Raw genomic sequence first — 23,911 nt, 5'->3', positions numbered from 1 at the left:
TGGTCTTGGACAAGTCAAAAAAATCCTCTGAGCCTCCAATTCCATATATGGTAAATGGGGAAAGTGGACCAGGCAGCATCTAAAGACTGAATGCTATTGTCTAGCCACCTTTGAATGCTAAGGCAATGAACCAAGCATGCTGCTGGCCTAACTGCTCTCTGAACATCTATATGTTTATTGTTCATCAAAACCATTCACTTTGTCCACCCGTAAGGCCAGGGCAGACTGTGTGGCTGATAGAAAAGCAGGAAAATAAACTTTCCTGAAGCTTTTGTCTTCTTTCCCTTTGGGCACAGTGACAGGACCTGCTCTAGAAATTCTGCATTGCCAACCACACTAGGCTGCCTGCTTTAGGAACTACCTTTACAAGCTGCAGGACGCCAGCCAGAAAATGTACCCCCAGTGGGGGCAGGAAGGGTTCTTTCTAGGCAAAAGCCAGGATAAAAGAGATGCAGGTTCATGGTGTATGAATCAATACCCATTCTACAGAGGGCTTTTAAAAAAATGACATGAGTTATGTGTAAAGCAGTTGGGCTGACTGCCCTTTGCTAAACCACAGTGCTGGAGGCCTGACACAATTTTTTAATTTTTTTTTTTTTTTTTTTTTTTGCAGTACGCGGGCCTCTCACTGTTGTGGCCTCTCCCATTGCGGAGCACAGGCTCCGGACGCGCAGGCTCAGCGGCCGTGGCTTATGGGCCCAGCCGCTCCGCGGCATGTGGGATCTTCCCAGACCAGGGCAAGAACCCGTGTCCCCTGCATCGGCAGGCGGACTCTCAACCACTGTGCCGCCAGGGAAGCCCCTGACACAATTTTTGACACAGGGAAAAGGATGTTTAAGAAACATAATTGTGTATATTTTAACCCCAAAGTCCTGATTTATCCCCCCGCTTCCCCTTTGGTAACCATAAGTTTGTTTCCTATGTTTGTGGGTCTATTTCTGTTTTGTACATAAGTTCATTTGTATCATTTTTTTTAGATTCAACATTTACGCTCTACTATATATAAAATAGATAACCAACAAGGACCTACTATATAGCACAGGGAACTATACTCACTATTTTGTAATAACCTATAAGGGAAAAAAATCTGAAAAAATAGATATATATGTATGTATTACTAAATCACTTTGCTGTACATCTGAAACTAACACAACATTGTAAATCAACTATGCCTCAATAAAAAAAAAGAAAAGAAACACAATTGCTTGGTTTGCATAAAGGCAAGTGACTCAGCAATAATAATGAGTAAAAAGTTCTGGATTATTAACTTGTTGAGTCAATAAATCAAGATCTGAAGGTGCAATGGGCAGGGATGCCATAGACCCAGTCCTCAGCTTGTTCATCAAGCCTCCAGGTGATTTTTATGGACTGGAAGTTGAATCACTGCTCTGACTGCAACCTATCTTCTTTCGGTGACAATCATTCTCACAATGCAAGGTCTGAGAAGCAGTTTCTGAACCTCACAACTATGAAAATAGCCAAGAACTACCCTGGGTTTAGGGTGGGCACAAACAGTTCTATCTCTCTCAGTGAGTAGAGCCATTGGCCTTCCTCATCTTGTCATCAAAGAAGTTATGTCTTGTTTCTTCTGTTTAGAAAGGGAATAGGTCTGTCAACAAATTGCACAGGCAGTCCATTCAAAATAGTTTACTATTTTGTCTTGTTTTGGTTGTCTCTGTACTAAAGGTACTAAAAAATACATGCAGAGTGTGTCCTAGTACTACATTTTTAAAGGCTATTACCAAGGATATAATTTTTTTTCATTCTGAAATCTGATTTTTTTTTTTTAGGCAAGTTTAAGTTTATTTATTTATTTATTTAACATCTTTATTGGAGTATAATTGCTTTACAATGTTGTGTTAGTTTCTGCTGTATAACAAAGTGAATCAGCTATATGTATACATATATCCCCATATCCCCTCCCTCTTGCGTCTCCCTCCCACCCTCCCTATCCCACACCTCTAGGTGGACACAAAGCACCGAGCTGATCTCCCTGTGCTATGTGGCTGCTTCCCACCAGCTATCTATTTTACATTTGGTAGTGTATATATGTCCGTGCCACTTTCTCACTTCGTCCCAGCTTCCCCTTCCCCCTCCCTGTGTCCTCAAGTCCATGCTCTACATCTGTGTCTTTATTCCAAGGATATAATTTTAACCATTGGTTTAGAATTCTGTTTTTTGTATCTTTTTCCAAGTGTTAGTACTTGTTTTTTAATAATTAGAGGGTGTTTAATTGTCCACAGGCATTGCAGCATCATGGAGAAGGCAAATTTTTCATAGTGGACATATTTCCAGGTTGGAAGAACAGAATCAGGACCCTAAGATCTTCCTCTATCAATAAGCAGGTTTGTCAGGGGGTACCTCATATGACCCCTGGGCAGTAAGGACCATTTAGCTGTAACTTTGGTTCATTCCTTGTATTTTCCTCAGGAAAAATCTGGATTTAAAAAATTTTTCATTAAATATTTTGTTGTGTAGCTGCTGGAGGTAGTCACTGGTCTTTGGACTGGCCTGTGTGTTTCTCTGTCTACAGCACATTGCCTTCCTTACGGTGTTGAGTTTAATAAAAATCCTTGGTATTTAATACTATTTGGAAATCTTCACCGAAGTAGTTAACTCCTGCTCTCCACCTTGGGTATGTATGTGTGTCTCATGATCCATTTGATGTTCCATCTCAGTCATAATTATGGCACCCTTACGACATTGATCTTTTCACATAGAACAAGAATATACTAATTTCAGGAGTTTTACATGAGAGCTAGGCAACTATAAACTTCTCTAAAAACCTTTAATTACCCAAAAGGCATTGTGATACAATAATCTCTATGTAATGTTTGTTCATTTGCAATGTAATATGAAGATATATAGTTATGAAGTATGCTTTAATAATAGACATTTACACATCAATATAAATCATTAAATTATTAGCAATAATTTTCATGAATCCCTACACAAACACATACACACACATACACACCTTACAGCTCTTAACACTTTCCAAGATTACGTTAGAGAGTTTAGAAGATAATTTAGAGAATTAATGTCTCATACTTTATCTTAATACATGTGAACCATTCCTGTGGCATTTGTGGATGCATCAGAGCCACAGGGATTCAGTGATGGGTCATTAAACCTCACCCACAGCAACCTATATAAATAGGAACAACAGGATAATTGCTTGGACCGTGAAATGAGTAGCGGCACCAAAATTTTACATCTGCATTGGTTTTATTTCTCCATTCTGTGATGCCCTTTGTTCCCTTTCCATTTTAATTTTTTGGACGATAGAGTAGCCTGTGCCTGCTAAAACCAAAGATCCTCAGCTAAACGACAGTGCTTTCTAAACCCATGTGCACATAAGCATCTCTGCAGAAGCTTAATAATAATACAGCCTCTCCTGGGATGCTACCCTGCAGAATCTGGCTGTGGAAAGCAGAGCTTCTCCTTGGGGAACAAACACGTAGGGACCTAGAGAAGCTCTATCCTGCTGGATAGTGTCCACTAGTGACAGTAAAGCAAACAGGAGTCCTCTGGTCAGGTTAAATGAATTTGTAAAGTCACACTCCGAATTCTATTTTTAAAAGGTTGTATTGCCAAGGATGTTATAACCACCCAGTAGGCTTTAAGAAGATACATTACACTTGTTTTATAACCAACAGATCTCCACTATCTAACTAAATGACCAATGGGCAACCCAAACTTCACATATTCACAACTGGAATCCTGGTCTTCCCTTACAAACATGGTCCTTCCCAAGAATTCTCCGTCTCTGTGAGTAATACCTGCACCTTCTTTCCAGGGCTTGGATCCAAATACAGGAGCCCTGCTTGATGCCTCTCTCTCTCTCCATCGGTTAGTCCACCGATTCTAACTCAACATTTCTCTCCTCCTATTCCTCTGCTCCCAGCCTGCTACCCACCATCACCATCTTGGCTCGATTACTACAGCAACGTCCTAACTAGTCTCCTTGCTTCCTCTTGGTGCCCCACGATGGTTAAAGGCCCAAACTGCACAGCTGGTGTGGATCCTGGACCAGCCACGTGACTTGAGGAAAGGCCACCTTCTCGTCCTTCCACCTGAGTCTGTCCAACATGCCAGCTCCCCATGGCTGCAGGCCTTCGGCACTTCCCTCCTCCCTCCCCTTGAAGGCTCCACCTCAGGTTTTCTCAGGTTGCTTCTTTGATGTGGTTGGCACAGATGTCACTTTCCAACTGCGTCCTTTCTTGATCCCTCTATTGAAAACTGTAACCCATCCTTCTACAGTCTGTGACCCTGTTCCCTGCTTTGTTCTTCTTCACAACACCTGTTACCTTGCAACATGCCAAGTATTTGATTCGCTTCTGTCAATGATCTGGCTCCCCACCCCAGAAAGCACCCCCCACCAGGGGAGGGAGGTGTTCAGATTCACTCCCTGATGTGGTCACAGCCGTGCCTGGCTCAGGGCAGGCGCTGAGTACACATGTGTTCAGTGTTGTCAGAAGTTTTTTTGCAACTCTTCAGTTTTGTGCCTTTACTTGGACGTTTCTTCAGGTCACCCGGGGAAGGATATGATTCACATCCTCAGCAGACAGTTTTCAAGGCCATCGTGTGTATAAACTGACCAGGAGGGTTAATCAACAGATTTCACCTTTTCCCTCCCTTATTTAGAGGTTCTTTCTCATCTCTAATGTAAGAAAAACCTGCTTGTATATCATCAGGTATTATTCTAAGTTACCTGAAATCAAAAGCTGGGCATCTGTTTTTACTGCCTCTTTGCATTTTGATGATAACTACTCTTCTCTCTGGTGGTAGGGGCCAAGATTCGCTCTGAAAAGGTAACAGCAATTGCAGGGAATCAAAATACATCAGCTATGGTATCAAATTAGCATTAAAACAAAACACCTTTGAGATAGTTACACATTCCAAAGGGGCTTTATAAATATGCACAACTAAAGCTTCATGGGGAAGCCTAGACCGCGTTCACTAACATGACTAAAATACTTTTCTTTTATTACAAGCATAAACTGCAGAAGATCGGGCCCTCAGCTCTCAGTTATTCCTCTTCTCAGCAAATACCTTTCCTTATAAACGTGACCTCAGCTTGCCAATAGTTAACTATTAAAAAAATAGCTTCAGTCATTGAAATGTCACTCATTTTGGAATGTGCCAGTTGGGATTATTTCTACCTTTCTAGAATCTTGGCATTTTTCAGTGTGTATGGAACTCTGCTCATAGAATTAACCCAAGACAATATGTATGAAAATCTTTAACATGCCCTAGACTTCTGTGATAATTAAGAACTTAATTGATAAAGGGAAATGTTTTATTGGGATGCTAGCAACTTTATTTAGCTTTCTTTGTCCTCGGCATTTGCTTGAGCCATGGTAATGAAAGAAAATCAAAGCAGGAATTGAAATCACTTGAAGGCCTCTTATAAACCACTGGAGTGCAGTATATCTAGAATGATCCCCTGGGCTGTTTCCTCACATATTTCACTGATCACACATTTTTCAGTAAAGGTAAACCAATGTATTTAACTCTGTCATCACACTTCAACATTTTGGTCAGTATTTATGACAAAATGTTTACCCCAAAGCCCAAAAGAGCCATACTCACACCCAGTGCAATGCTCTGCAAGTTCTTGCATTTTCTGTACCAACTTTGGGGGTAGTTTTGGGGCTGGAAGATATATTTGACTGAATTCAGATCTAATCATACGATTAACCACTGCCAAAATGCTCAGATTTCGTTTCATGTATGAAATGGTAGTAGGTAAAAAACCACACCAGGATTGTAAGCTACTCAGAAAGCATCATCATAAATTTATCCACAAATAATTCCCTCCTCGTGAGAATTGCAACCCTGTCAGCGTGACATGTAGCCATAATAACAGAAGAACAAAATTATAACTAAGTTATAGTTGCCTTAGAACCATTTATAGTTGATTTTTTTTCTGATCATTAGCTCAGAATTTGCAGAGTCAAATTCTGTGGTTGTTGAAGTACATGTTAGGTCTACACTGCTAGAGTAACAGAAAGTTTTCTTGGAGGTTTGTCCTCTTTTTATTGGTAAAATGTTATGCGAGCATGGAGGAAAAGTTATGGGTACAGACACACATAGATACAGGTACAGAAGAGGTATAAAGAATTTGTATCAACTCCATCAGGGCAGTTGTCATTCATTAAAGTGGATGCTTTTGTCCTTTGTGGTCCTATACTGTAGGCGGAGATGTTAAATTAAAACGTTTCAAAGAATTAAAGGCATCATAAACAATAAGTCGTAAACAAGTCCTTTACCATATAATTAGGTTTCTAAGGAAAATAAAATATTATTTATACAGTTGCACAAGAATAATATTATTACTTGAAGTATATACACTTTAGAAACATTTATTATCTCCTAGATAAACTCATGTGATTACGGATTCAAAAGAATACAAATGGATGCTTTCATAAATTTGAAAAGTGAATATTCTCCTAAGTCTTTGGCATTTATTGACATGGACTAAGAAATAAAGTTTATCCCTTTTTGTTTCAGATTAATAAGCAAAGATTTATTGTTAATTTTGCACAAAGAAAGAACATAACGTTTAATTACCACCTCTTAACTATTTTAGAACATTATGTTTAATACGTCTGAGCAATCATATTACAATTACAATCAAAATGCATATCTACATAACGCTGCCACTAGGTAAACTCTACTTTCCCCATCTGGGTTTTTCATGCACAGCAAGTATTTACTGAGTTTAACTGTCATAAAAAAGGCTTATTAGCATACCTGTCATGTTGCAATATACAAGGGATGGTCCCAGCGGGCCACTTCCATCTGAGTCGATATAGTAGAGCCCTGAAGAGTTTCCTCTGTGCCTGTGGGCTTCACATGACTGCTCGTAGACAGCTGCAAAGAACACGGGTCTCAGACAGGAGCTACAGTGGGATGGATCCCTCCATGTTGTGAATTAAGTGATACTTTCCCCAGTGACACTCATTCTGCATTGCTCTCAGGGACATTTTCTTTAGAGGAGTGTTTCCCTGTTTCAATCAGATAGAGTGAAGATTCTGAAGCACAGGGTGAAAGATTTTAGGAGGGATCACTGTGGGACATGTGGATCTGAATCCTGTATGTTCTAGAAACATAGGATTCTTTTCAAAATTGTGATAACTGGATTTACTCTTGTCTAATTCTTTTTTATTTCATAATATCTAAGCACCTGAAGTGCATTGGCTTAATCTCCCTAAATCATCTGCTTTTATCTAAATAATCATGTTATTTTATAAATTACTCTAATTATACTCTTTGTTTACTTAAAACAATTTACATATGAAATGCATTTTTTTCAATGAGATGAATTTCACAAATCAGCAACTCTTCTTCATTCAGTTTTTAAAGTTTGCTTTAAAAAGAAACATCCTTAAATGCTTTGCAAATGATAATTCAAGAAAATCAAAGAAATATATATAATATATATGAAATATCTCTTTATAGTTTCAATTTATCTTAATTCATAATTGAATTTTCTACATGTACAATAAATGTTTCTCTGTGTACAAGGCAAGTGATTAGCATCTGCAGATGACGGACTCAATATTCAGAAGACATTTAAATGAGTGATCAACCAAGTAACATCTCCAGTGTGCATCACTCGCTGCCTTGACAGGAAAAACCCTTTGAAAACCTGAAAAGCCGCTAATGGCTGCTGGGACAGAAGTGCAGCACTGATTCTGGCAGAGTGATGGACTGGATCGTTAAGCCAGCTCTAACGATCAGATTTGGCAACCACACAGACAGACTCAGGTGGTGGTTAGGCAAGATCCACAAAATGGAGTGATCCGAAGAGGCTATGGCTTTATGCCATGCTACAGTGACTGGATTATCTACACTTCTAACTTTGCCTATTTCAAATAATCAACAAAAACCCAGGGAGAGATCGAGGGGCTGTTTTTCTCTCATCTCAAAGAAAAAGAACATGAAGGGAATGCTTTTTGTCCAGAGATTTTACAAAGGTAAACATCCTTTTGTTAAACATGGTCAAGTGTCAAATGTACCAGACTGTCCCAAATCAATGGCACAGCTACTACCATCTACACTGTTGGACACAGAGACAACATGGACTGCTTTTCCACCATGCGTGCATTTTGGCTGCTCATGTTTACACTCCTATAAATACATACATATGCTCATGACCACCTAGAAAAGTGTCCAGAGGGATACACGAAAATTGATAGCAGTGTTTGTGTTTGGGTTGGGGCTGGAATTGCCTAGGAAACAAAAGTAGAGGAGGAATGACTAGGAGAAAGCTTGCTTTAAACACGAATGCACACGTGTATTGATCGTGCACTTAGACCCAAAAATAATGGTCTGGTGATCATTTATTTTGATTTGGCAATATCTCATCTTCATGTAGCTTACCAGTTAGATGATCCCAATAAAGTCAATTCAGTTATTAGACCAAATCATGGGGCACAAATGAAACACCCTACATATATATATATATATCTGTTAGTTTTAAAATCAGAGTTGTTTAGAATGATGTTTAGATCACAGTTACTGATAGCATTTTAGCCATATTTCTTACTCATTAATATTCAGTAGATATCTGCTTCATATAAGACACCTTGCTAAGTATGATGGAGGACACTCTAAGGAAGAGATCACCCCATTCCTAACTGTGACTTGGCCAAGTCACTTAGCCTCAAGTTTCCCAGATGTCCAGCTCTTTTCAAATGAAGAGTTACTCCGGGAAATTCTCACCTGGCACTAGTACAGTAAATAGAGTTGCAGGTGGAATTGCTCTGGTTGAACTTATGGGATGTTTAGGGCATAAGTCACCTCCCTTTGTCTTCCAAGGTGCTTTGAGCTCCTCTGTGGAACCTTCAGGGCTGAGGACACAGGGCTCTCATCCCAACACTGATGCCTGCCTCACTGGGATTCACTTCCCATAAAGACAAATTTATGCCAGTCCAAACTCTGCTTTTCTCCCATATGTGGAAATAAAATTAAATAATTCACAGGGAAGAGTTCTTAAAAGTGCAATGTATTCTCCCAGTAGGAGGGACTGAACATGGTGAGATCTGTGAATTTTCATATCATGCTGTCTCTCTCTAAAGACCCAGAGAGAGGAGTGCTACCAGAGAAGGGATTCAGAAACATCAGCAGTGACACACAAATAGGGAAAAACGAAAAGAAAAACATGTACAAAAGCCAATAATTAGAAGACCAAGGGCATTTCAGAGGCTCTGTCATAAGCTAATGGATTAACAGTCAATAAAGTTTTGTTAGCTTTAAAGTTGAAAGAATAATTCTTCAGAAAAGAGACTGGTGTTCTAGACAGAAGAAACACCACTAAGAGGAGATGGAGAGTGTGACCCTGGGTAAACAACCTAGCCTCTCTCGTTCCTCAGGTGTAAAATGTAGATAAAAATACATTTACCTCCTAGAGTTGTTTTGAGGATTAAAGGAGTTGAAACATGCAGAGAACTAGAATCGTGCAAGTACATGGTAAGTTCCAGTAAGTTCCATCATCATCATCATCATCATCATCATCACCACCACCATCATCATCAGAGAACATCAAGATTGCAAGGAACCTAAGCATTTGCCTGGCTTGTCACTGATGTCTAGAAGCCCTACCGTGTTAGCTGCCATCCTGTACTTCTTCTGAGACTTTTCTTGTTTAATTTTATAAATATTGAGAATCTAGTAACTCATGCTTTTTACTTAGGCAGACAGGACTTGAGAACTAAAATTAGATTCCGTTCGAGGAAAAGAACAAGATATAATATCATGAGTTCTAGATTTAATTTATACTTTGACTATATTTTATTTTCCTATGCTTATTTTCCTTTGTCTACTATTTTTTCTATCCTATGATATATGTATTTCTGTTAGCTGCCTTATCATCAATAGGAAATAAATTTGATTAAAAATAAACCAGACAAAAATTAATGTCTAAAATAATTATTTTTTGTTGTTGCTTTCTAGCACATGGTTGCACACACACACATATACACAAAATAATGGAAAGAAAAATAGAACTACATGGAAATCAGAACAGAAAGGAGAGTGAATGAAGTGTGAGGCTTACAGGAATGGCAGGTTGCACCGATGTAACCAGTGTGTGCACAGTTGCAGGAGAAGGTGTCCCAGGACTGGGAACATTCACCCCCATGTTCACAATAGCTGGGCAAACACCTAGAAGAAGACAGACACAGCACTATTTCCCACACTTGGTCATGATAAATGTGTATCTTAATATTCATACGTTGTAATGAAAACAGTGACTTGATCAGAAAAATTTCAACATGAACAAAAATTGTTGGGTCTGTCATCAAGGTTTCCAAATGTAATATCAATCATAGACTAAAAAATCCATTAGATGCTACCAACTGTCATGTATTTGTGACAGACAAATTTTCTACACATCTCATTACATCAGAAAATGTGTTTTCTTTTTCACAAATAAGGCAAGATTAATTTCATACATGACAGGGATATAAATTGCTTGCAATGGCCATAGACAGCACATTTCCCATCCCTGCTTCCATGTCCTTGCAGTGTGAACTATAGATACTTCCATCAAAAAGTATAGCTTACTTCACCTTGAATCTGGGTTGGGCATAGGACCTGCTTGGATCAATGAGGCATTAGCAAACTAACACAGCAGAGGCTAGAAAAGTGCTTGGGCAGTGGGCTTGCTCTCTTGCTGAGTTTTGAACCCTGAAAGCACAACCACATGAAGAAACCTGGGCTTGTTCAGGTTGTCTAGTCACCCCTGTAGGTTCAAACCACAGGACAAGTGAATGAGGGGATTATAAGTCAACCAGCTGCCAGCTGATCCCCCAGGCAACCACAGATGCATGAGAGAGCCCAGCAGCAAATACAGAACTGTGAGATAAACAAATTTGTTGTTGTTTTCAGCTAGTAAGTTTTAAAGATAATTTATTGTGCAGCCAAAGCTAACTGATATATGTATACCACATTGTAATATGTTACCATGTTGACTTAGTACATAAGGAAACATTTTAAAGAGAAGGAAGGAAGTCAGGAAAAAGGAGAAACTCTTTATCCATATAGCATCACAGTGCCAGGGGTTCTGAATGTCATCTACTTTAGATCAGACTGATGATGCCTCTAGGAATTAGATTTAGAGATCACTTAAGACTAAGGGATTTATTGTTATTTTTTCCCCCACATAATTGAATAAACCACAAAATCACTCAGGTAAACCAAATAACCACTTATATCTCATGGACATTGTTACATCTCACTTTTTGAAATTGAAAGTTTAATATTTGTTTATAAGATTAAAAATTTTAATTGCAAGAATGTTACTTAATTTTTTTATTATCAAAAAGAGGTGCTATTCTCAACAAAATAATAGAAAATTGAATCCAAAAATGTATAAAAAATACATAAAACATAATTGAGTAGAATTTATTCCAGGTATGCAAGGCTGCTCCAAAATTTGAAATAAATAATTTGAAAATTAATATAATCTATCACATAAACAGGCTAAAGAAGAAAAACCATTTGGTCACATAAATAGATGCAGAAGTATTGGACAAAATCTAACACTGATTCACGATAAAACAAAAATAAAACCAACCAAACAAAAAACCTTGGCAAACTAGTAATAGAGAGGAACTTCCTCAACTTGATTAAACAAACAAACAAACAAACAAACAAAATCTCCAAAACCCTACAGCAACATTATATTTAATGGTGAGAAACTAGATGATTTCCTCTAAGTATGGGAACAAAGCAAAGATTTGCTCTCACCACTCTTATTCAAACATCATACTGGAAGTCTTAGCTAATGCAACAAGACAAGAAAAGGAATAAAAGGTACAAAGATTGGGAAAGAAGAAATAAAACCATCTTTGTTCACAGATGACATGACTGACTATGTGGAAAATCTCAAATAATCAACAAAAAACTTCTGAAACTAATAAGTGATGATAGCAAAGCTGCAGGATTCTTTCTTATAAATGAACAATGAACAATTGAAATTTAAAATGAAAACCACAACACTTACATTAGCATTATCCAAAAAATAGAATACTTAGACAAATCTAACAAAACATATACAAGATCTATATGAGAAAAATTACAAAACTCTGATGAAGGATAAAAAAGAAAATCTAAATAAGTGGAGATATTCCATGTTCATGGATAGTAAGACTCAAAATTGGCAAGATTTCAGTTATTCCCAATTTGATCTATAGATTCAAGGGAATCTCAGTCAAAATCCCTGCAGGTAATTTTGTGGATATCAACAAATTGATCCTAAAGTTTATATGGAAAGGCAAAAGACCCAACAAAATATTGAAGAAGAAAAAAGTCAAAGAACTAATAACACTACTCAACTTCAAGACTTACAAAGCTACAGAAATCAAGACAGTGTGGCACTGGCAAAAGAGCAAATAGATTAATGGCACAGACTAGAAAGCCCAGAAACAGACTCACACAAAATTAATCAACTCATCTTTAACAAAGAAGCAAAGGCAACTCCCTGGAGAAAGGACAGTCTTTTCAACAAATAACTGCTGGAACAACTGGGTCTCCACATGCACAAAAAATAATAATATAAACACAGACTTTACATCTTTCTCAAAAATGAACTCAAACTAGATCTTAGAATTTTAAAATGTAAAATGCAAAACAGTTAAACTCTCAGAATATAACATAGGAGAAGATCTAGGTGACCTTGGTTTGGCAATGACTTTTCAGATACAGTCCACAAAAGAAAAAAATGATAATTTTGATTTCAGTAAAATTAAAAACTTCTTTTCTATGAATGACATTAAGAGCATGAAAAGATTAGCTATAGACTAATGGGTAACTTGCAAAACACGTATCTAACAAAGGATTCATATCTAAAATATAGGAAGAGCTCTTAAATTCAACAATAAGGACATAACCAATTAAAACCCAGGGCAAAAGATCTGAACAGACACCTGGCCAAAGAAGGTATCAAGATTGCAAATAAAAATATAAAAAGCTTCCCAGCATCACATGTCAGTAGAGAAATGCAAATTAAAGCAATGAGATAACACTACAGACCTATTAGGATAGCAAACATCCAAAACACTGACAACACCAAATACTGGCAGGGATGAGGAACAACAGGAACTCTCATTGACTGTTGGTGGGAATGCAAAATGGAAGACAGTTTGGCAGTATCTCACAAAACTAAACATCTTCTTACTAAATGATCCAGCAATTGTACTCCTTGGTATTTACTCCAATGAGTTGAAAACTTACTTCCACACCAAAATCTGCACGTAAATGTTTACAGCAGCTTTGTTAATTGCCAAAACCTGGAAGTAACCAAGATGTCCTTCAGTAGGTGAATGGACAAACTAGTGGTACAGAATATTATTTAGCACTAAAAACAAATGAGCTGTCCAGCCACAAAGGACATGGAAGTATCTTAAATGCGTATTACAAAGTGAAAGGCTACGTAGAGCATGATTCCAACTATATGACATCCTGGAAATGGCAAAACTATGAAGAGAGTAAAAAGATCAGTGATTTCCAGGCCAGGGGTTGGGGGAAGGGAGGGGAATTGAGTAGGTGAAGCATGGGAGATTTTTAGGGCTGTGAAACTATTCTGTATGATACTGTAATGGTGAAGACATAACATTATGCATTTGTAAAACCCCATAGAACTGTTTAACACAAAGAGTGAACTTGTAAACTATGGACTTTGGTTAATAAGAATGTATCAATATTGGTTCATCAATCGTAATAAATGTACAACGCTGATGCAAGATGTTAATAATACAGAAACTGTGTGAGAGGAGACTGGGAAGAGAGGAGATAAAGGGGAGCTCTCTATACTTTCTGCAAACCTAAAACTGCTCTAAAAAATAAAGCATATTAATGAAAAATGTTCATTGTGAGGGACTTATCACAGGCAAGTATATAAAACTAAAATGTATTGAAATTCTCACCTTAGAGAAGGAAAATATGTGTGTGTATAGATTTATAAATTTATACATAATTTTATATAAATGTTATATTATTTTTCTATTACTGCCATAACAAACTACCACAAAGTGTATTAAGAAAAAGAGAGATTCACACCAATGATAGGATCTGTGCTTAGAAGACAGGACAGTATAAACATGTAGAAATACCCAGAGCGCAACATACAACCCTGTTTCATCCCAGTGGGCTCCCCAACAGCCACTTATCTGCAAATCAGAAAAGGTAAAACAAACATCGTTAAAAGGAAAGTAGGAAAAACAAAAGATGAAAGGGAGCATCTGGCTATTTTATGATATTTTTTTCTCCTCTAATACTGCACAAATTACACTCCCAGACACTGAAATTCCAGTAGATCTAACCAAAGAACTATTTTGGTTTTCTTTGGAAAAATATGGGAAAATTTCAACTGTCAGTAAGAACTGGAAATAGGCAAACTCACCTTTACTTTAAAAAGAAATAAAATGATATATAGTAGAGTTTTTGAAATTTTTCCTGGATATGCTTATTTTTAATTTCTGACAAATTTCAGAACCGTTTGTCAACCTTAAGATTGTGAATTTCAAAATCAGTTTGGGCCAGTTGGGATTCACATGTGGAATAAATGGTGCCCGACTTATTTATCTTTCTGGAGAGGTTTACTAGGTGAATGCATAGGATGGGGCATCCATACCTTGACAGTCAGTAAATTGCTATAACAGTCGAAGAACAGGACAGTCTATAGCAAAGTCACAGAGTATTAGGAGTGGTGGTATTTCAGATCATGTTACCTAAGAATCCCATTGGACCGAAAGGGTGGCTTGATCCAAGTAGGGCCCATCCCCTTTACCCCTCGCTTGAACAAAGTAACTTCTTGCCCTTCTTTTCGACACGTTGGAACTCTCTAAAATCATACTAGAATAGATTCCATACTTTTTAACGCAGTGAAAATGACTGCTTTATGATAAAGAATATCATAGTTTACCTAGAAATGTTTTGGGATAAGATTTTTTTTTTCATAAATAAGAACTTAAAGTTTGTGGTAATTAATTTTCTTCTAAATGTGTTATTTTCTATTAAAAAGAACCCCAAGATGTATGATGCACAATGTCACAGTTAGCATCTAGAAGATTAATGTTGGGTCAAAGGCAGTGGAAGTGAGGAAAGTGACCCCATCAGCACCATCCATGGCTGGGGGTGCTCTAGACAGCAAACACCTGAGCCTAAAAGGAACCTGAAAAGAGCTATGTAGCCTGAGTTACATGACATGAAATCCCAATGTCCAAAACCCCAAGGGTGTAAGACACGATCCCTCCTCACTGCTATCCGCTCCCCACAGCCTTGTCCCAAAGGACTGCACTGCCTTCTCTATAAAGTGTCATCCGAGCCACAGGAAGACAGAGCGTGATGCACAAGTCCTTATATGGCTCAGGAAAGTTTCCTAAGTACCCCTAGGATTTCAAACATCTTTTCAGCATTTGCAGTGTGAGGAATGCTGCTATGTATCATGAATTATTCATTCCTGTGCCCAATGGATAGAAGTTAGAAAGCTAGCTGCATTTTAATAATAAATCTCAGATTCACTTGAGCACATTAGGACTTGCTCTGGGCAGGCAGAGTGGTGGGCTGGGTGGATGGCTGCGTACAGTGCACAGTGCCCGAAGACAGCCCAGGTGTGAGTGTCTGCTTTGCTGCACTTTTAAGTGAATCTATTTCATGGTGCATTGGACATGCAGTTAGTAGGTATGGACTAAAGGTTGAGAAAAAATGAATATTTTTAGTATTAAGAAGAATGGAGAGTAAGGACATGTCTTTAGATGTTGAACCATAAAAAATTACAAGTAGTGACTATATAGGCCATCCAAAGTGCCAATAGCTATTTTTATAACCACTTACAAAGTTGCCATGAGCCTCAATTTTATGGAAGATAACTTAATACCACAGATGTCTCCATAGACTAGTACAGATATCTGAAAATCGTTTAAAAATGTGATGTGGAAATTTTTCTATTTTAGTCACACACACACACACACACACAAACACACACACACACACACATACGTTGGTTTTTTGTTTTAGTTTTGAAATAAAGATCTTTATGCACAAAGGGGCAACCTTTATGTGAGATAAATATTGTGATTACACACGTGCTGTGATGGAGTTCTCCAAGCACTAAAATAACTTTCTGTGAGCTTCCCGACTGAAGTGACAACCAGGCTACTGACAGTGAGCTGTGACTTCCCACCCTCCTGACCCACTAAAAGTCATTCCCATGGGTGAGAGGATGTACTCTACCTCCAAAAGAGCATCTCTAACCCTCACCCAATACCAAGATTCAGGGTGCCAGAGCTGGCTGCAATTATAACTTGCAGATGATGTTACACTTTCTATGCTAAAAAAATTTTTATAATCTGAAAATTAGGGTTGAAAGTTTTGTCTAAATTCTTTAAATCATTTTTTTTCCTCTACAAATGAATAGAATGTGAACATATGGCCATGGACATTTGCATTAAAGAACTCAAGTTCTTGTGAGTCAATATTTTACATACTGGGAATTTATGATCTTCTCATACACTGCTAAATTGCACTGTAACTTGTAGTTAATTGGACATGATAGGGAATTTCAATTAGTGTTAAATTTGGATTAGATTTACTCCACAAAGGACTCTGTGCAGTGTGAACTTTGGAAAGGTGCCCGTATATGGATGTGTGAGGATGTCTGAAGTGTGTATATTTACTCAACACGAACTTAATGCACTCCTACTGCAGAGAAGTCAGACATACCAGTCACAGAAAAAAACTTGAATGTGTGATGGTTAAGCCATCACTTTTAGCCAAAATTACTTAAAAGGCAGACATGACTAACAAATAACTTCAGTAAAGTTGCAATTCTTAGCAATTTTAATATGCTATTGCTTTAAAGTTTTGTCTTTTTTGTCTTCTTCAGTGAAGTGGTACCATGTTCAGTATGTGGTAACTGAATTCTCTCTATTCTTTACTGTGTTTCAAACATCACTAGAAATCCCCAAAGCTTCCACCTTTCTCAAAGGAAGAGTTATTTTTCATTTTTCCTGTAGAATAGGGAGTGTAAGGTGAATGCAGCTGACCACATAGAATTTTGATTTCCGGGTCCTCAATGATCTCTTTAGAATATTCTAATCTGTTTTGTGCAATGTTCGAATTTTTTAAAGTATATACTAATCAATAATTATAACAGCATCAGTAGTATTCTGTGTGAATTAAGTAGCTTGGAGGCATACACAAGGAAAATTCATGAGAGTGTGTCTTCTAAGAAAATATCATTGGAAAGAAGCAATTATTTAAAGTTTGTCATTTTTGTTTTCAATGTAAAAATAATTTTTCCCTATGGAATGGATATCAGTAATGGAGAAGGGGCAAGAATATGCTCTTTTCCAGCGGTTCATTTGTTTTTAATCTACTATCAAAAAGTTGAAAACATGCATGCTGACATGAGATTGCCTACCTGTCTGTGAGGCCACAGGTGTCTATCTGGAGGTCACGGTAACTCCCCAGCGCCCCCTGCTGTATGGAGATGGGATCCACCGCTTTGTCACCAATGGAGATGAGCCTCAGGCAGCCCTGAAATCCATTCAGGGGACTTGCACATCCAGGGTCAGAGCTGTTGTCAGGACAGCCTGAATGAACATGGAGACACACACAGGAGAAAATAAACAGTTATGAAAAAATATCGTATGGTATTTCTCATATGCAAAAATTGCTACCTCCCCCTGTTTGCAGACACCTGAAGATTAGACTTCCTACACCATTTGGGAAGGTCACATTACCCATGGATAGGGTGGTGGAGAGCTGACAAGAACAAAATTTGTTGGTATTGGTAATGTGTAAAAATAATAACTAAAGCCAGGCTTATGGAGAGATGAGAGGAAGGGAAGATGTGAAATCTGACAAATAGAATTACTGTACATTTAATTTAAGCAGTTTGATTTCTTTTTTGAAAGCATACTCAAGAAATCACTCCTTTTAGCATGATGTTAAACTAGATGAACTAAGGGCATGTGATAGTAGAATGAGAAAAAAAGTTACAGGCATAATAGGACTTGCTAAATTTAAAATGCCTGAAAAATAATTTTAAATTGAGAATTGACCTGGACACCCTCCATTCATATAAAAACTTAAATATCATCTGTATGTGCATGTGTGTGCAGGCACAGGCAATATTTTAAAACACTTTTGATAATAACTGGTCTAAGAAATCTAATAGCAATTTATATTTACTTTTCTTTTTTTAATTAGGCACTTTAGTCAAATATCTTTCAACATTAACACATAGACAAATTAACAATATCTCATAATGATATGGCATTGCAAATAATGGAGAAAAATAAGCAACACAGAATATTCTATAAAAAAAAAAGAAATGAGTTTTGATTAATTTCAAAATTAAGAGTTAAATTTTACAAGTTCTGCTACAGCCATTAATTGGTTTGCTGTAACTCACCAACCACAATTCTTATAGAGTGATTTTGTTTTATCCTCCTAGGTTTCCTAAGAGACAATGCTCTTATGATTATGAGCAAGCACATGGCTTTGAAATCAAAATCAAAACAAGATGGGGTCCAGAACCACCTTCTCCACATGGGGGGCCAGCAGGGTTTTGAGTGCCCTCCTACCCTCCACTTAGTTGTCCCCTAAAGGAATCACAGGTTCTTAAATTTGCCTACGGCAAGATTGGCAATGTAGGAGAGGAAGGGGAAAGTTAGGGAAAGAGCATAATATGGGACACTTTACAACACACCTGGCTCAGGCTTTTCAAAGTCAGTATCAGAGGGAAGAGGTGGAATAGGAGACTTTTCTAGATTAAAATAAACTAAAAAGACATAACTGTTTACATTGCATGAAGCTTGATTGGATCTTGATTCAAATGTTTAAAACAACCATAAAAACATCTTGGGGACAATTGCGATGATTATAGATTTGGTATTAGATTATTTTAGGAAACTATTGTCAAGTTTGTTAAGAGCAAAAATGATACTATGTAGGAGAATATCCATATTTCAGGAGATGCATGTTGAAATATCTCAAAGTGTAGTGTCATGATGTATGTAGCTTATATTCAATGGTTCAGGGGAAAATGCAAATATAGAAAAATGTTAATTATTGAACCTTAGTGGTATGCATATGGGTGTCCATTGTACTTTGCTTTCCACTCTTCTGTGTGCTTGAAACTTTTCATAATAAAAAGTGGTGAAGGGAGTTAGGTGATCCTCAAAAAATTAAATAATTAAATGACTCCCCCACCACCACCATTTCCCACTCCTTTTTGGATTAAAGAAAACAACTTATAAAGAAAAAAAGAAAGAAAGTTAGGGTAGGAGGATGCTGTCATTGTGAAACGTTTCTGTAAAAGGCAACAATTTAGGGAAATCTGCTGTACAGAGCCCAGACTCCCTTATTCCCCCCTTTTCAAGACTGAGGTTCTCCCCAGGATCTGCCAGGCTGAAGGGAGCTGACTCTCATAAGGCTGTGCCCCTCCGCAGGGACAACAGTGCCCAAGAATACAATGGAATGATGCAGTGCAGTGGCAGAGACCCATTTTCTCAACTGGGACCTCCCTGAAGGGCATCCCTGCTTCAGACTCCCCCTTGGCGTATTCAGAGACTTCTGCTGCAACTGCACTGCAGTTCAACTTGTCCCTCTGCCCATCCCAGCTGCTCTTTCAAACTTCCAGGTGTTGTTCCCAAGAATTACTCCCACTCAAACACCCACATGCAAATCTCCCATGCAGAGGCAGCTTCCTAGGGAACACAACCAACAGCCCTACATAGGACAAAAGGTAAAAGCATTTACTGAACTGAGTACTTCATTTTCATGTGCAAATATGAAAGAAGCACAACATTTTTAATAATTAACATTGTTTTAATTCCCCAAAATTGTCAAGTAAATTTTGTTTCACATGAAATTTACCTATTTTATTTATGCTTTGCTTTATAAAATTGTGTTTCATTTACATTATTTCCACAACTGTTTTAACTTTTAGATACAATGTTATAATTATTCATCTTTTTGCTTTGCATTTTCCAATAATTTAAATAGTCAGGAATACTTATGTTAATATTTACAGCCTGGGGTTTGAGGTTATTTTATCAGATTCTTATTTTTAAAATCGAATGGAATAAGTAATTTTATAAAGTAAAGATTTTGCTCATTGTACTTATGTGTTTTTCATTCATCTCTCTTTGTACTTCTGTCTTGAAATCACGGATGTACTTTCAAAGAGCAAAAACTGAAGATAGAGCCTCTTCTTGTTCCTCCATAATAGATGCTAGCTTTCTACCTAAGAATTTTCATAAAATACACACAGTTTACCTTTACTTTTATTTTAGTGACTGAGGCTTTAATGTTGTGTATTTCTGACAAATAGAATTCAAAACAAGCCAAGGCCTGCATCAGGTTGAAACCATTAAAGGCACAATGAAACCTCATAAATTAACCTCAATGGGATTTTGACATTTCAAATTTAATGTTATGTCATAAAGAACTGTTTAACTCTACAGCCTTCCTTTACCATTTTCTTGTCTTATGTGAAAATACACACATTTAATTTGTAAGAAAATTACTGAAGTGTTGGATGTATCTAGAAAAACTTGATATATCTTTTTTTTTAACATTTTTATTGGAGTATGATTGCTTTACAATGGTGTGTTAGTTTCTGCTGTGTAACAAAGTGAATCAGCTATACATTTACATATATCCCCATATCTCTTCCCTCTTGCGTCTCCCTCCCACCCTCCCTATCCCACCCCTCTAGGTGGACACAAAGCACCGAGCTGATCTCCCTGTGCTATGGGGCTGCTTCCCACTAGCTATCTATTTTACATTTGGTAGTGTATATATGTCCATGCCACTCTCTCACTTCGTCCCAGCTTCCCTTTCCCACTCCCTGTGTCCTCAAGTCCATTCTCTATGTCTGTGTCTTTATTCCGGTACAGCCCCTAGGTTCATCAGAACCATTTTTTTTTTTTTTTTAGATTCCATAAGTATGTGTTAGCATATGGCGTTTGTTTTTCTCTTTCTGACTTACTTCATTCTGTATGACAGACTCTAGGTCCATCCACCTCACTACAAATAACTCAATTTCGTTTCTTTTTAAGCCTGAGTAATATTCCATTGTATATATGTGACACATCTTCTTTATCCATTCATCCGATGATGGACACTTAGGTTGCTTCCATGTCCTGGCTATTGTAAATAGAGCTGCAATGAACATTGTGGTACATGACTCTTTTTGAATTATGGTTTTCTCAGGGTATATGCCCAGTAGTGGGATTGCTGGGTCATATGGTAGCTCTATTTTTAGTTTTTTAAGAAACCTCCATACTGTTCTCCATAGTGGCTGTACCAATTTACATTCCCACCAACAGTGCAAGAGTGTTCCCTTTTCTCCACACCCTCTCCAGCATTTATTGTTTCTAGATTTTTTGATGATGGCCATCCTGACTGGTGTGAGGCGATACCTCATTGTAGTTTTTTTTTTTTTTTTTTTGTGACACGCGGGCCTCTCACTGTTGTGGCCTCTCCTATTGCGGAGCACAGGCTCCGGACACACAGGTTCAGTGGCCATGGCTCACGGGCCCAGCCGCTCCGCAGCATGTGGGGTCTTCCCAGACCGGGGCACAAACCCGTGTCCCTTGCATCGGCAAGCAGACTCTCAACCACTGCGCCACCAGGGAAGCCACTCATTGTAGTTTTGACTTGCATTTCTCTAACGATTAGTGATGTTGAGCATCCTTTCATGTGCTTCTTGGCCATCTGTATGTCTTCTTTGGAGAAATGTCTATTTAGGTCTTCTGCTCATTTTTGGATTGGATTGTTTGTTTTTTTACTATTGAGCTGCATGACCTGTTTATATATTTTGGAGATTAATCCTTTGTCCCTTGATTCATTTGCAAGTATTTTCTCCCATTCTGAGGGTTGTGTTTTCGTCTTGTTTATGTTTTCCTTTGCTGTGCAAAAGCTGTTAAGTTTCATTAGGTCCCATTTGTTTATTTTTGTTTTTATTTCCATTTCTCTAGGAGGTGGGTCAAAAAAGATCTTGCTGTGATTTATGTCATAGAGTCTTCTGCCTATGTTTTCCTCTAAGAGTTTGATAGTGTCTGGACTTACATTTAGGTCTTTAATCCATTTTGAGTTTATCTTTGTGTATGGTGTTAGGGAGTGTTCCAATTTCATTCTTTTACATGTAGCTGTCCAGTTTTCCCAGCACCACTTATTGAAGGGGCTGTCTTTTCTTTTTTTTTTTTTTTGCAGTACGCGGGGCTCTCACTGTTGTGGCCTCTCCCGCTGCAGAGCACAGGCTCCGGACGCGCAGGCTCAGCGGCCATGGCTCACGGGTCCAGCCGCTCTGCGGCACATGGGATCCTCCCGGACCGGGGCACGAATCCGCGCCCCCTGCATCGGCAGGTGGACTCTCACCCACTGCGCCACCAGGGAAGCCCTGTCTTTTCTTAATTAAGAAAATTCTTGCCTCTTTTATCAAAGATAAGGTGATCATATGTGCATGGGTTTATCTCTGGGCTTTCTATCCTGTTCCATTGATCTATATTTCTGTTTCTGTGTCAGTACCATACTCTCTTGATTACTGTAGCTTTGTAGTATAGTCTGAAGTCAAGGAGCCTGATTCCTTCTGCTCCATTTTTCGTTCTCAAGATTGCTTAGGCTATTCGGGGTCTTTTGTGTTTCCATACAAATTGTGAAATTTTTGTTCTAGTTCTGTGAAAAATGCCATTGGTAGTTTGATATGGAGTGCACTGAATCTGTAGATTGCTTTGGGTAGTAGAGTCATTTTCACAATATTGATTCTTCCAATCCAAGAAGAATTGGATTCTGTTTGTATCATCTTTAATTTCTTTCACCAGTGTTTTATAGTTTTCTGCATACAGGTCTTTCACCTCCTTAGGTAGGTTTATGCCTAGTTATTTTATTCTTTCTGTTGCAATGGTAAATGGGCGTGTTTCGTTAATTTCTCTTTCAGATTTTTCATCATTAGTGTGTAGGAATGCAAGAGATTTCTGCACCTTAATTTTGTATCCTGCTATTTTACCAAATTCATTGATTAGCTCTGGTTGTTTTCTGGTAGCGTCTTTAGGATTCTCTATGTATAGTATCATGTCATCTGCAAACTGTGACAGATTTATTTCTTCTTTTCCAATTTGGATTCCTTTTATTGCTTTTTCTTCTCTGATTGCTGTGGCTAAAACTTCCAAAACTATGTTGAATAATAGTGGTGACAGTGGGCAATCTTGTCTTGTTCCTGATCTTAGTGGAAATGGAGAAACTTGGTATATCTTTATACCTTATAGGTGACTTCTACTTACCGCACTTAGTCACTAAGAATGTTAGGATAAAACATAGGAAACATTAAGTCAATACATAGTTTTGTGGAATCACTGTTATTCCTTTTCTGTTTTCTTCCTTTTCTCCATATCACCAGCCTCAAACTCATCCAAAATACAATGTAGTATCTAACTACATCTGTTAGAAGAAAACAAAACCATATCCAGTTGTCACGGGGAAAGCTTTCTGAAAGCGAAACTTTAAAGAAGGAAAGTTTGAGCGCTGAGTGCTCAATTCTCAGTTATGACATAAAGGTCAGGAAGTAGGGTATCACAGCCCAAGAGAAGCTCAGGGCAGGAGACACTCATTTGTCCATACAGATGGCTGCCCTGAAGCCCTGGTGGTAAAATGGCAGAGGGCCATTCATCAATGACCTGATTTGGGATGGAGAGTGAAATGGACATTGAATAGTTATTGCTAAATTAATGAAAGATATCCATCATGACTGAGGGACTCAGAAGTTTAAGTACCTCTGAGGATGACAGATAAATTGTCACTATGTCACTGCACCAGAATGGGTCCTCAGATGAGACTTCATTAGACTTGTCATAGGCTTGTTGGCCTGCTGATGTTTCACAGAAGGACA

At 38.0% G+C, this 23,911-nt stretch overlaps 1 protein-coding gene across 1 annotated transcript in view; it reads right to left on the bottom strand.

The window, feature by feature from the left end:
• LOC115840055 (contactin-associated protein-like 3) overlaps positions 1 to 23,911 on the bottom strand; it is a 197,738-nt gene that overhangs the window by 49,515 nt on the left and 124,312 nt on the right. The window contains exons 10-12 of the mRNA XM_030832476.2: positions 17,435 to 17,606; positions 10,067 to 10,173; positions 6,760 to 6,879 (exon numbers count right to left, since the gene is read on the bottom strand). Coding sequence (XP_030688336.2) covers positions 6,760 to 6,879; positions 10,067 to 10,173; positions 17,435 to 17,606 — 399 coding nt within the window. The remainder of the gene's footprint in view (positions 1 to 6,759; positions 6,880 to 10,066; positions 10,174 to 17,434; positions 17,607 to 23,911) is intronic.

The sequence above is a fragment of the Globicephala melas genome, chromosome 6 (genome assembly GCF_963455315.2).
Source record: "Globicephala melas chromosome 6, mGloMel1.2, whole genome shotgun sequence".
Classification (NCBI taxonomy): domain Eukaryota; kingdom Metazoa; phylum Chordata; class Mammalia; order Artiodactyla; family Delphinidae; genus Globicephala; species Globicephala melas.
This window is presented reverse-complemented; position numbering and strand designations above follow the sequence as displayed.